This window comes from Rana temporaria, chromosome 13, assembly GCF_905171775.1.
Source record: "Rana temporaria chromosome 13, aRanTem1.1, whole genome shotgun sequence".
Taxonomy (NCBI): Eukaryota; Metazoa; Chordata; class Amphibia; order Anura; family Ranidae; genus Rana; species Rana temporaria.
Genome location: NC_053501.1, coordinates 41,485,113 through 41,497,483, shown reverse-complemented (window position 1 = coordinate 41,497,483; position 12,371 = coordinate 41,485,113). Strand labels below are relative to the sequence as shown.

At 40.1% G+C, this 12,371-nt stretch overlaps 1 protein-coding gene across 3 annotated transcripts in view; it reads right to left on the bottom strand.

Annotated features, from left to right (window-relative positions):
* The window catches only part of ACTN1 (actinin alpha 1), a 159,801-nt gene that overhangs the window by 59,884 nt on the left and 87,546 nt on the right, over positions 1-12,371 (bottom strand). For all 3 annotated transcript variants that reach the window (XM_040333374.1, XM_040333376.1, XM_040333375.1), the window contains exon 8: positions 8,741-8,826. In XM_040333374.1, the coding sequence (XP_040189308.1) occupies positions 8,741-8,826 (86 nt within the window). The remainder of the gene's footprint in view (positions 1-8,740; positions 8,827-12,371) is intronic.

The window sequence follows — 12,371 nt, the reverse complement described above, 5'->3', positions numbered from 1 at the left end:
ATGTCCATTTTAAAATGTTTAATCATATGTTTTAGAGCTTTCTTACTCTGTATAACATATTCAAAAGCACCATTATTGTATTTTAATGTAAAAATGTAATTTATTAACCTTCATACCTTTATCAGTAATACCATTGGGTTTATTGAAAATGTCCCCATTGTATGTGCTATGCCCACATGTTTGCAAAAGATCGCCATTTAATATTCATGTGACGCAATTATGGGTGCCACTCAATAAGAGTGGGAGGTACTGGCTGACCCTGACAGCCAACCGACCTATATAACCGACTCAGAAACCCGACCACAACTGACTTAATGTTTGTCTAAAAATGCATAACCTGGTCAGCAAAGGGTTGAGTATTTTTGTTGGGGTCCTGTTAACATAAGACAAACACTACTTTTTGGTATAAATGGACTTAGATCCTCTGATTGTTATTGCTGCATATTTCAGGCTCAGAACATTTTCTGTTACTTCCGGTTCCTCTGAGAAGTGTTCCTGTGACAGGACACCAGGTAACAACATAAATGAAGTGTAAAATTAGTAATTATATGGAAATGGACAGTTAATCTGAAGCAGGGAATATGGTGGTTGCCTAGCAAGTCATCCTCTGAAGAGAAATTTACAGCAACTTCCTGGTGACCAGTTTCCATTTTGTTACCGATAAGCCAATCTAAATGTTTGTTCATATACATTAACTAGGTTAGGCAATGACTGGACAATGGAGTTTGATGGAGCAGGTGCTGAGCATTATGTTGCTAAGTGGATATAAGCAGTGAAGAGTTTACAGCGCTATAAAGTACTGTAAACATTACAACCAGAGAGACAGTTTAACATAATAGGTTAGAATGGAACAGGCAAAAGTTTCATGTTCCATCATGAAAGAATCGTCAGTAATTACTATAGCTGTAATATAAGCCAAACCATTGATTACCAACAAGTGTGGCCCTTCCCACGCTAGTACAACACTAGTGTCAACCAAACTGTGCAGCAGGCACATAAGCATAATTAGTGGATTGGAGGTTATTTTCCCAGCAAGGAACTATCTTGGGTCTGGTCATAAGACATTGACAACCATTCAACCTTTACAGACAGGACACAGAAGAATACTTAAAGTGAACCTCTACTTGGGACTATAAGAAAGGCATAACAAGAGAACTTCCTAAATTACACCTGTTAGGTGCTGATGAGTTTAATCACCCATTCCTCGCCCTGATCTCGTTTTCATTCCAGGGCCAGGAGCTTGCAAACTGAATCTGCAGGTCTGCCCATATACAGCAGCCACTGTAAGAAATCTTACAGTCTATGTTAATCTTTTTCTTCATTTTATGTTTTCAACATAGATGTAAACACAAGGAGTAAGATTCCTCAAATGCAAAAGCAGTGGATGTAGTGTAGACACAGCAGGAAGATCTAACCTCTGGTGTGGCTAAAGATAAAAGAAAAGCGATGGGTGATTTAATTTGAAAGCACTTAACAGAAGCTGAAACATGAGTTCTGGGAGGACCAACACTTGAACAGAAGGGTACATCAACATATAAGTCAGTGAGGCACAGACAGAACACTTCAATGGTAAGTGGATTGTAGGGCACAAATACACCATGCAACTAAAGATGGGTGATGCACTTCTGCGTTTACTCAATGACACAAGACATAAGGCCTTTGCCTAGGTTGCAAGTTGTGCAGAGGAAACTCTTACGTGTTATATCTCACCTTCTGTGCACCTGAGAAGGCGTGGTAATAACATGACACATAAGTCATTAAAGCCTTCATATCCGGCCTTAGCGTCCCTATAATATCTGTACAGGAAAGGAAAAGAAAAGGTTTGAAAGGATAAAGAAGCATAGAGCAAGAATAGTCACATGGAATGAGGAGAGCAGGGATAAAGGAGGAGAAGATGGCTCTTGACATGCACAGCAGGAATGAGCAGACAGATTCAAAGCTTTAATTGTACAGCTGGACTTTGAAGATATGGTTTTAGAATGCTGAACACTTCTGGCTTCCCCCTATCCATCTAACTGCATGGAAAGGAACCATATTACACAGAAAGTACATTCTGCTGTAGGGACCTCTATATACCCAGGCAAATCTAGGAAATTGGAATGTTGGCATCAACCATACAAGACATTGGAGCTATTTCCTTTGCAACAGATGTAATGAATTGACGTGCACACAACTAACTTTTTAGGTCGTGTTATTGCGTTAAACAACTTCAATTCTTTTTCTGTAAGTGTTCCTGGCATGTGTATGTAACCTAAAATGGATAACATTCTTCTGTTGAAAAACACATTAAAATTCCAAGTACCTTGTATACTAAGAGGGGTCTTTAAAACATTTCCAGACAATATTTATTAGAGCGTAAAAAAACAAAAACGTGTGGAAACGTTTTAAAGAACCCTTGAGCAATGTGTAAGAGAAAAAGTCACTCCAAAGTACCAGACTTATCCAGGACTGCGAAGACAAAAAGGGCACATACTGTCATTCCAGCCGATAGGAGGCAAGATGTCCTTACTTTTGTCACATTTGTAAGTTGTAGTGGAGCAGCATTTGGGCCCCATCCATAGTACTGTGATGAGGAGGCACGCCTCTCACTGCAGTGTCATAGAAGGGGTATTAAGATTTACCCACAACCCCATGTTTTTTTCAGTTAGGAGGGAGAATGAGAATCTGCTGCCTGCTGAAAAGGAACCGTTATATTCAAGCTAAATCATATATTTTTATGCTATACATTATAAATAATAATTTATTATTTATCCATTTACTGTGAAATTACTGGTTGGAATAACAAATTCAAACTTCAGTAATTTGTCTAAGCCAAACCATATGCTTAAAAGTAATACTAAAGGTTTGAAATTAAACCAAAAATTCTGTCGGTTTAGCAGGGACCAGTGATCAGCTTCCCTTGAATGGGAATGTTCGAAAACTTGATCAGCGCAAGCAGCCAATGGACTGCAGCGCTGATCTGTGTATTCCAACAGCGAAGGAGTTCATGCTGTCAGAATCTGATCATTTTTTTTGATCAGCCAGATGGCTGTTTAAAGCATAAAAGGTTTCCATACTATTGTTTTTTGTTTCCATTTCTGCTTACAGAAAAGGACACTTTATTTCCGTCAGGATCAACAAGTAGTTTTGGATTTGGTAAAAAATATTCTTGGCCTAAAGATTAAAACTAGCGCAGACACCACATATAAGAACCGGTAAGCTGAAATATATTACAATTGTGTTCTTGGGTGTAGTTATACTTTAAAATCAGACAAACGGTTGTGCCGACTTCAGCTTTCCAGTGGTGCTCTGGGAATCCTTTCTTAGAATACATAACCAAATTGTACATGCATAATATAAAAACAGAAAACAAATGTTTAAAAAATGTACAAATGATAGAAGAAAATGAAACGCTAATGTATACTAGACTCTGCGGTCATTATTTTGCTAGTTTAAAAAGGTTTAAATCAAACGGCCACACAGAAGTTGTACTTAGTTTAGATAGTCCGGGTGTCCATTCATTTGTGATGAGAGGGACTAATAATCACTGAATTAATGAGCACATGTCTGGTATGAAATAGGGATCAATTTTCAAAGCCTTAATTATTTATAATATGAAGGAGAAACTCTTCTACCTGCTTACGGGGCCTTCACACATGTGTATTGCAACACTCAGAAAAAGTGTATACATGGCCAAAACATTTTTTATAGTTTTGCATTTACCTTTGTAAGGTAATTTTTGTTTTTGGCGTCCCTACGTCCTGCTGGGGATAATTCATTTCCCAGAGATGTAACAGGAATTGAGAGGAAATCTCTAAAAAGATTTTGTTACCAGAGCAGGGGTACCCAGTGGAAGATTTCCTCTCCATTTCTGTTCTGAACTTAACTCAAAATGTTGGGTTTGCGCATCACTTTTCCTTGCCAATGGTCACCTGGACATACAGAAGCAGTGAATCTACCCAGAGGCGATTAAATTCGCATGTGCTGCGCTATATAAGTTTTCATTCATTCATTCATTCAGAAAGGTCATGGACAGCAGCGAAAACTAGATAGGGATTTTAATCCTTCCCTACTCCATCCAATGCTAAAAAGAAAAGGTTTAGGTTATACAGCATATACAATCCAAGCTAAAAAAAGCTAACATTTCATGATATAAAGATGACTGCTGAGGGAGTATTTACAAATCATATAGTCAAAATTTGTACAACAAGTAAAAGTCCCCCTAAAATGCCCAAGGTAAATCTTATAATCATAATGCATATCAAAATAAAATACACTATAGTTTTTAATAAAACATAAACCACAAGTCTTCTATAGGTGTATAAATGAATATATCACACGATGTGTGGGGGCCAGCACCTAAAAGGTCACATTATAAGTCCATACACACACACACACACACAGACAGATGCACATTCCTGATAACTACCATCAAACTAAATGCAAATAGATTGCAGCACAGAGAGCCTATTTTATTGCTCTTTCAATAGTCTAGAATACAGTAACAGTTTTAGGTATCCTTGCCCTTTGATGAACTTTACAAAGGGCCAGGATGCTTGAAGCTGGAGCTGTATTCTGTACTACGGAATGACCATTAAAAAGAAGAAGGTCTTCACGAAACTCCTTTAGCTTTTTATAAATAAATATCTAGTTATCAAATAAATGTAAAAAAAATAAAAATGTGAGTATTAAAGCTTTTAGAGGAAACCTGTATGGAAATAATGAGGCTGCTTCTGTAAATACCAGTTCTCTCACTGCCATGTTGATCCATAGGCTTCACTACTAGGTTAGTCAAATCTGGAATTCTGATTTTATACCAACTTTCCTGATCTGCATTAATGACCACGGTCAATGGCTGAATTTATTGAGGCTGGAGACAGCCAGATCACACTTTCAAGGTGGTCAGAGTAATAAACCTTTTGCCATCTGAGGGTCGGAACGCAATGCAACGCAAGTTTCTACTGCACACACCTGTAGCCTAATGGAGACCTGTTAAATTGAATAAGGGATATTTAGCCTTTGCCTGTTCAACAAGTTTGTCTGTTTGCTCAAAGGTTGGATAGAGGTCTGTCAGCCTTGAACTTTTCTGACTCTCAGTGCCTAGGATTTCCCTGTGAACTTTTTGGACTGCCTTTGTACTCAGCTTATCAGGTTTTTAGGTTTGTCATTATCCCATTACCTCTGCTATTAACAGTCTGCACTTGTCTGGGCCTTACCTGGCTACCAGTTTGCCGACATTGCTACTGTCTACTGCTCTGGCCATCTGTCCTTCCTGTTGATTATTGCCCCTGGGGCTGGGGTGGGGCAGGGGCTAACCAACTCTGACAGACGGCGATTGAAGCCTCCATTTATCCTTGTGGATGAGTCCAATACGCACCCATGTACTTTTTTAACAAATTTGGCTTTATCCCATTACCTATGCTATTAACAGTCTGCACTTGTCTGGGCCTTACCTGGCTACAAGTTTGCCGACATTGCTACCGTCTACTGCTCTGGCTATCTGTCCTTCCTGTTGATTATTGCCCCTGGGGCTGGGGTGGGGCAGGGGCAGGGGCTAACCAACTGTGACAGATGGCGATCGAAGCCTCCATTTATCCTTGTGGATGAGTCCAATACGCACCCATGTACTTTGTTAACAAATTTGGCTTTATAATTTTTGTATTAAATAAATACATTTTTATTGTAATTATTTACACTAGTTGAATCTGTTGTTACCGTTAAAGCACCACCTAGGGGGATTTTACTTTCGTATTTGTCCAAGAAAATCTGACAGAAGTTGAAGAAAAGTCTCCCTTGGTCAAACAAGTTGCTTGTTGCACGCCGGAGATAGAGCTAAGCCTGGATGTAGAGACCAGTGTAAAAATAAGGTCCTGCTTCAAAAGCAACAGAAACAGTGTTGTCAGTCTGAGAAGTTTGGGTGTTTTGCAAGCCGGCAGAGCGAATATTTACCAGAACTTTTCCCATTGTTAACTTGTGCCTGGGTTCCACCATTGCCATTTGTAAAGATATTTCCCTATGGTGTATTTAAGCGAGTTGCACAAATGGGGTACGTATGTCAGTGAAGGAGTACATAGTAATCCAGGTGTAGACCATCCTGCAGCATATACCTTATGGCAAAAAGGGCTCTAGGTGGAAGTGGTGGTAAAAGAGTAAGCTGTTATGTAATGCAACATCTAGTCACTACAATCTAAATGAGGGAATTTTTATTGCAACCCTCACAGGGTGGGGTTCAGATATGGTTCCCAAAGTTATACAGAGGTTGCACCGATCTGAATGCACTGCTTTCAATGTTTTATTAGAAGCCAGTGAGTTGACTAAAGCGTTATTTGAGGAATCGGAAGCAAAATAATGAACTAGTTAAGAAAAATGTTTCTCTGTAAGTGAGAAGAGATCCATTACTTCAGGACACTAGCAAAAAACTGAGCTCTCATGAAGTGGGGCAGGGTTATAGTGATATGCCTAGGGAGGCGTCTAGCAAAGCTTTGCCAGAGTCCAATTACCTGCCTATAACCCAGGGTCTGAATATCTGGCCTGTGCCTTGTACTGTACAATTACGATATAAACATACTGGTAGAGAGGAGCACATTAACAATGTATAATGTGATCGTGGATATTGTTTTTTGGCACTAAAAAAAAAACCTTTCCCACACTCTCCCTTACAAGGGAATGTGGGGACTCCCTCTACATATACCTCATTTGCCATAGGGCATCTTGCCAGTTATTGTTCTCCTCCCATCCAACCACACATTAAGTAGATGGACACTTCCTTTATGAAAGCCCATGCATGAGCCTTTTAAAAATAAATGCCATCACTGTCAACCAAACTGTAAAAGCTAAAAAATAAGCATTAAATGTGAATTCTAAACAAAACTAGCTGAACAAAATAAGAAACTTTGACAAAAATAGGGTGGTTATGCTTCCACCTAAAGCCATTATGCAGCGACTGGGTTATCTGGGTAAAACAGTCATAGCTTTACAAGCTTACAACAAATTTTCATTTAAGTAGAATGGGGCAGAGTGAAGTTTATATTGTTTCTTGTGTCCCCCCCCCCCCCTTAAGGAAATCTCTTCACCTATACAGGAAGTGAAATCTCCCCACAGGACAAGGATGACACTAACAAACCCGAAAGACAAAAAACCTTCTCTATGGCCAAACCAAAAAATAAGCTATGGCTGGAGTTGGGCTTTCACGATTAGGACAGGATGTCTGGCTCTCAGCACGCTTCCACATTTACTTAGGAAGCTTTTACATTGGCTACATAGCTCCTAATAAACCCTTATGACAGTGTGAGAACGCACACTAGATAGAGTTACTTCAAAGTTTTGGAGTAAGGTGAAGGGAAACAGTATGCCCAATGGAAAGTTTTCCAGGCTAGGTTACCAACAGCTTTATAGGAGGATAGAAGTACACATATGCATAGGAAATATAAATCAAATTTCAACATGGAAAACCTATTAAAGTGCATGTGTTGTCAAAAATTGTAATTCTAAATTAAGCAGAGGTTGCTCACACATGTACATTGTCCCCAATTACAGACTACCTAGTTATAATACTAGAAATATAGGCTGTATCCAACTTCCTTCCATGATATTACAATTCTGCACTTAAAGCAATGCTGTCAGTCCTGCATTTAAAGTCTGCGGCTGGACAAGACATCAACATGCCAACCGTACCTACAATGTCTCAGTACCCTCTGCTTAGCTATGCAATACCAATGCTCATAGAAATTGTAGTTCTCCGACTGCTTGCACATAAAGGCGGCACAGAAATGCCTGTATAAACCACTGGTGAACTCCAGGCAAGAAAAGAAGTTGAAGGCACTTTGAACACTGATGAGGAATATTGAAGGAAAGCATATAAAAATTGTTAAAGATGATTTACATCTACTCTAGGTTGGTGTTCAAGCATGGAATGCACGACTATCACCATCATCAAGAGGTACGCAGTATGCTGCAATGTTGTGGTCTCACTCATCCTACTGCTATGAATACTAAGAATGTAGAATCTGCACTCCTCCCTGTCTTCCAAGCGTAGAAGGTAGAATGCACGACCAGGAACACAAGAAACAAACTTTCCTGCCACCCATTTAAACAGAAGTGTCCATGTTGCAGAAATTTTCGGCAAATAAAAAAAGAAGCTGTTCCCCAATATATGGTATAGCAAATCACTCAATATAAAGACATTGGATTCAGGGCTTCTAGGTGCGCAACAGGAAACATATAGGCAAGTGAAGGTTGCTATTCTACAACATTTACACTCTGCCAAGTTTATGGTCACTTCAGGTTCACTTTTAGTGCAGTAACCTATACCAAGCAATAAGAAATTTTAATGTCAGACCAATACAGGACACATTATGATGGATTCTGCTTGCTAAGGGGTTGTAAGAATACAACAAATAAAGTTTACAAAAATGGTATACACAATTAAACTGAAGGGGAATACATAATTGAACTAAAGGGGGATTACTTTTACAAAATTGGACTTTACCTTTAAGAGTACATTTATATTAAATATTGTGCCAAAAGGTTTGCCTATATGTAGTCCCTAGAAATTAAAGTGTCTCTGCTGCTTGATGTTGTGTGGACAAGGCAGTTTAGGATTGCTGGAAAAATAGTATCAATGACACAAGTTATAATTTTGAACACCTGTGAAAATAAAGTATGTAAATCCCCGTGCTAAACCAGAAAGAAGGAAGAGAGAGTCACACATTAGTGAAAGGAACAATGTGTTTAGTGAACACATCATGGAACCCTGGGATACCTTCTGGGCTCCTGAAAAGGCGTGATAGAAGCTAGAAACGTAGGTCATGATGGCCTTCTCATCGGGGCGCGCAGTCCCAACAATGTCTGTCAAGAAAAGGTTTAAAGCACGTTGATATAATAAATGAAATGGAGACAGACACAGTATGAAATAGGTGATGTAAACAGCGATTATGAACAAACATTTAACCTACATAATTTAACATCAAGCAGACTCTTCAGCTAAGCTGAAAACATTTATTCATGCTGAGACATTACAGAACATCAAAAGGTTTCCAATCCATTTTTATAAGGGTAAGTAAGCACGTCAAAAACTTGGCAAACATCCCAGTGAAATGGCAAAGAAGCAAGGTGGAAAGGCATGAAGGTTCCAAATTAAAAACAATGACAATCATTTGTGGGAAAAATTTGTTAATTTCAACCACTTGGTAGGGGACAGCAAACTATTGCAGTGAGCACAGCTTGCTCTACAACATATCAAAATATGGGGCTTACGTATGAAAAGAATGCCAATAAGAACATTTGTATTTGTCCATAGCAACCAATTAGAACCCTGTATAACTTTCAAATCTGCACTGACAATATATGACACATGGAAGCCGATTGGTTGTTATGGGCCAACTAGAAGTTTTCTTGCTATCCCACTTTTTCCTGAATAAGCCCTTTTGTGGACAGGGCACAGCAGCATATACAAGTAACAATACAGTACACAGAGAGCAGCTAAAAAACAGGCAATCTGTTGCCAATGTCCTGGCCTTAAAGAACAACCGATTCAAGCAGAATTCAATGCAACATCTACCAGGCTTTACTCTCTTGAAAGAAAAAGTTTGTTTCTGCATGCTCTTAGTGCCACAAGTTCACCCAGATCCTTACAATTGTGATTTATATCAGCCTTTCTCAGTCAGGGTTCTGTCTGGGCTCATCAGGGGTGCCCCAGCATCCTTGTAGAGAAAGGCTGATTGGCCAAGAAACTGAAGTGTGGAGTGCGAGCTGGATTAGGGTAGTAACGGACAGAGCCATAGACAGGGGCAGACTGTTTCCAGAGCCCTGACCTGCCCCACATTCCTCTACCATGCAGTACTATGTAATCAGTTTTAACTGACGGTGCAGGAGCAGAATGTGAACACATCAGCCAGGAAAGTAAACAGTAAACTGAGATTTTTCAATAGGCTATATGTAAGTGTCTGTCTGTCTGTATCCATGGGATAATGCGCTAGGTGCATATAGAGTAAATTAAATAAGTGACACAAATGATCCGTGACAGACAGCAGCTCTCACAAGAATGTACACAATCATGTGTAGTGCTGTCACAAAAATAACCGTAAGAAAGTGCAAAAGTCCATCTATTATATTAAAAGTAAAGATGAAAAATTAAAACGAAAAAAAAAAAAAGAGAAAAAACCTAACAGTGAAAATATCCCAATTCAACATCTATAAAGTGAACTTGAAAAGTGTGTTGATCAAATATTCAATCTGTAAAGATATCCGGTGCTCCCCACAGGAAAAATAGGGCAAATATATCTGGTTACCAGATTTTTAGACCCTCCAGGGTGCGCTTTCACCCCTTAGGCCCCTTTCACACAGGGCGGATCAGTAATGATCCGCCCCGTGCACCTCCACTTGCTCAGCAGGGATCGCTCCGTTGATCCCCGCTGAGCCGGCGGATTACAGGGCGGTCCCCGCACACTGTGCAGGGACCGCCCTATCTTTTCTCCGCTCCCCCCTATGGGGGGGATCGGATAAACACAGACCGTATGTCCGTGTTCACCCGATCCGCCAGACGGATGGAAAAGTAGGTTTTCCTCCGTCACACTTTGGCGGATCGGAGTGGGTCGGATGTCAGCGGGCATGTCACAGCTGGCATCCGCGGCTCCATAGAGGAGCACGGAGCGCCCGTTCAGGTCCGCAAAAAAAACTGACAGGCGGACCTGAACGGGCGCTCCATGTGAAAGAGCCCTTACTACGGGCTCAACCACATCGGCTATCCAGCCTGCTTAATTGCATTCCACAGGTGTACCCTCCACAGCCATTATCATTTAAGGAAACGTCCGTTCACACAATGATCGTATGGAAGAGGAAGATAAACTCTTGCGTAACATTCTTTAAAACCGTGCATGAGTTTGTTAAAAGTTGTACTTGCAGCAAAAACAATAAAAATAGGCTCAAAATGGAAACATTTGTTTGTCCAGCACCCTGTTACTGCCTCACAGAAGAAGTCCTATTGGACGAAACGTACGTCAGGCTAGGCACGGAGCAGCCGTGACGTTTGAGCACTCGTGGAGGGTGCTGGACAAATGAATGTTTCCATTTTGAGCCTATTTTTATTGTTTTTGCTGCAAGTACAAAGAATGTTGCACAATGAGTTTAATCTTCCTCTTCCATATAATCATTGTGTGACTGGATAGCCGGTGCAGTTGAGCCCGTAGTAAGGTGTGAAAACTCACTAATGCGCATATAAAGCCTGGAGGGTCTTAAAATCTGGTAAGCAGTTATATTTGCCCTATCTATCCTGTGGGGAGCACCGGGTGTGTTCACAGATTGAATCAACACACGTTTCACGTTCACTTTATGGATGTTGAATTGTGATATTTGGACTATTAACATTTTTTTCCCTGCCCCCCATTTTCATTTTTCATCTTTATTTTAATATACTAGATGGACTTTTACACTTTAATAAGGTTATGTTTTGACAGCACTACATGTTTGATTTTGATGTATGTGCGTATGTACTTTATTGTTAAGTGTACACCCATGCAATGGCCATGTTTGCTTGCACAGGGATGTACAAGTGTTCCATACAACCTCATCCACGCCAATTGAGACACAGTAGCTGCAAGGACACAGCCACTGCTCCCAAATTCAGATTCAGTGTGCATTCAGAGACCGGAACCCACTCAGATATCAAATTAGCAGAAGCTGTGACCATGCGGCTATGTTGTTCCAACTGACGTGAACCTTCGCACGCCCATGTGAATGAGGCCTGACTCCTGACCACTCTAAAATTGGAACTGCTTTTCTAAGCTAGGGTTAATGCTTTTTTTTTGGATGGGGTGCCCAAGGGCTGAAAAAACTTTTAAAGGGTGCCATGACTGAAAAAAAGTTTAGAAACATTAGCCTATATCACCCTAAATACAATGATAGGACCATCTGGCATTCTGGATCTAGTCGGAATGCGAATTTTAACTAACAGACATGAATTTGGATTCAGCTGCACTCTAAATACACCACATCAAGAAGACATGCAAAGAAAAAAAAATGGAAAGCTTGACAAGGAATCCCTAAAAGTACAACCATTTGTCTGCAAGAGCTACCCAGTCAATATGATATTTGTGCGAATGTGCATACAATATCACCTGCCTTGGAAAATATTTATTTGGCGTCATTCCCTTTCTGGTGATTGGCCAGGAAGGCTTGCTTTTGATATAGCCTGGTAAAACGTGCTTCTGCTTTGCAGCCTGCTATACACGAACATACCATAACATTTTCAAATAAGGGGCCGCAAAAACGATTCAAGATAAGATGAGCAACAAAGCGATCTAGGTGGTTGTGTGTAATCACCCATACCCCAATAGAAATGTCAGTCCTTGTTATAAAGAAAAATATATTTTTTTAACAGAAAATATTATACTACG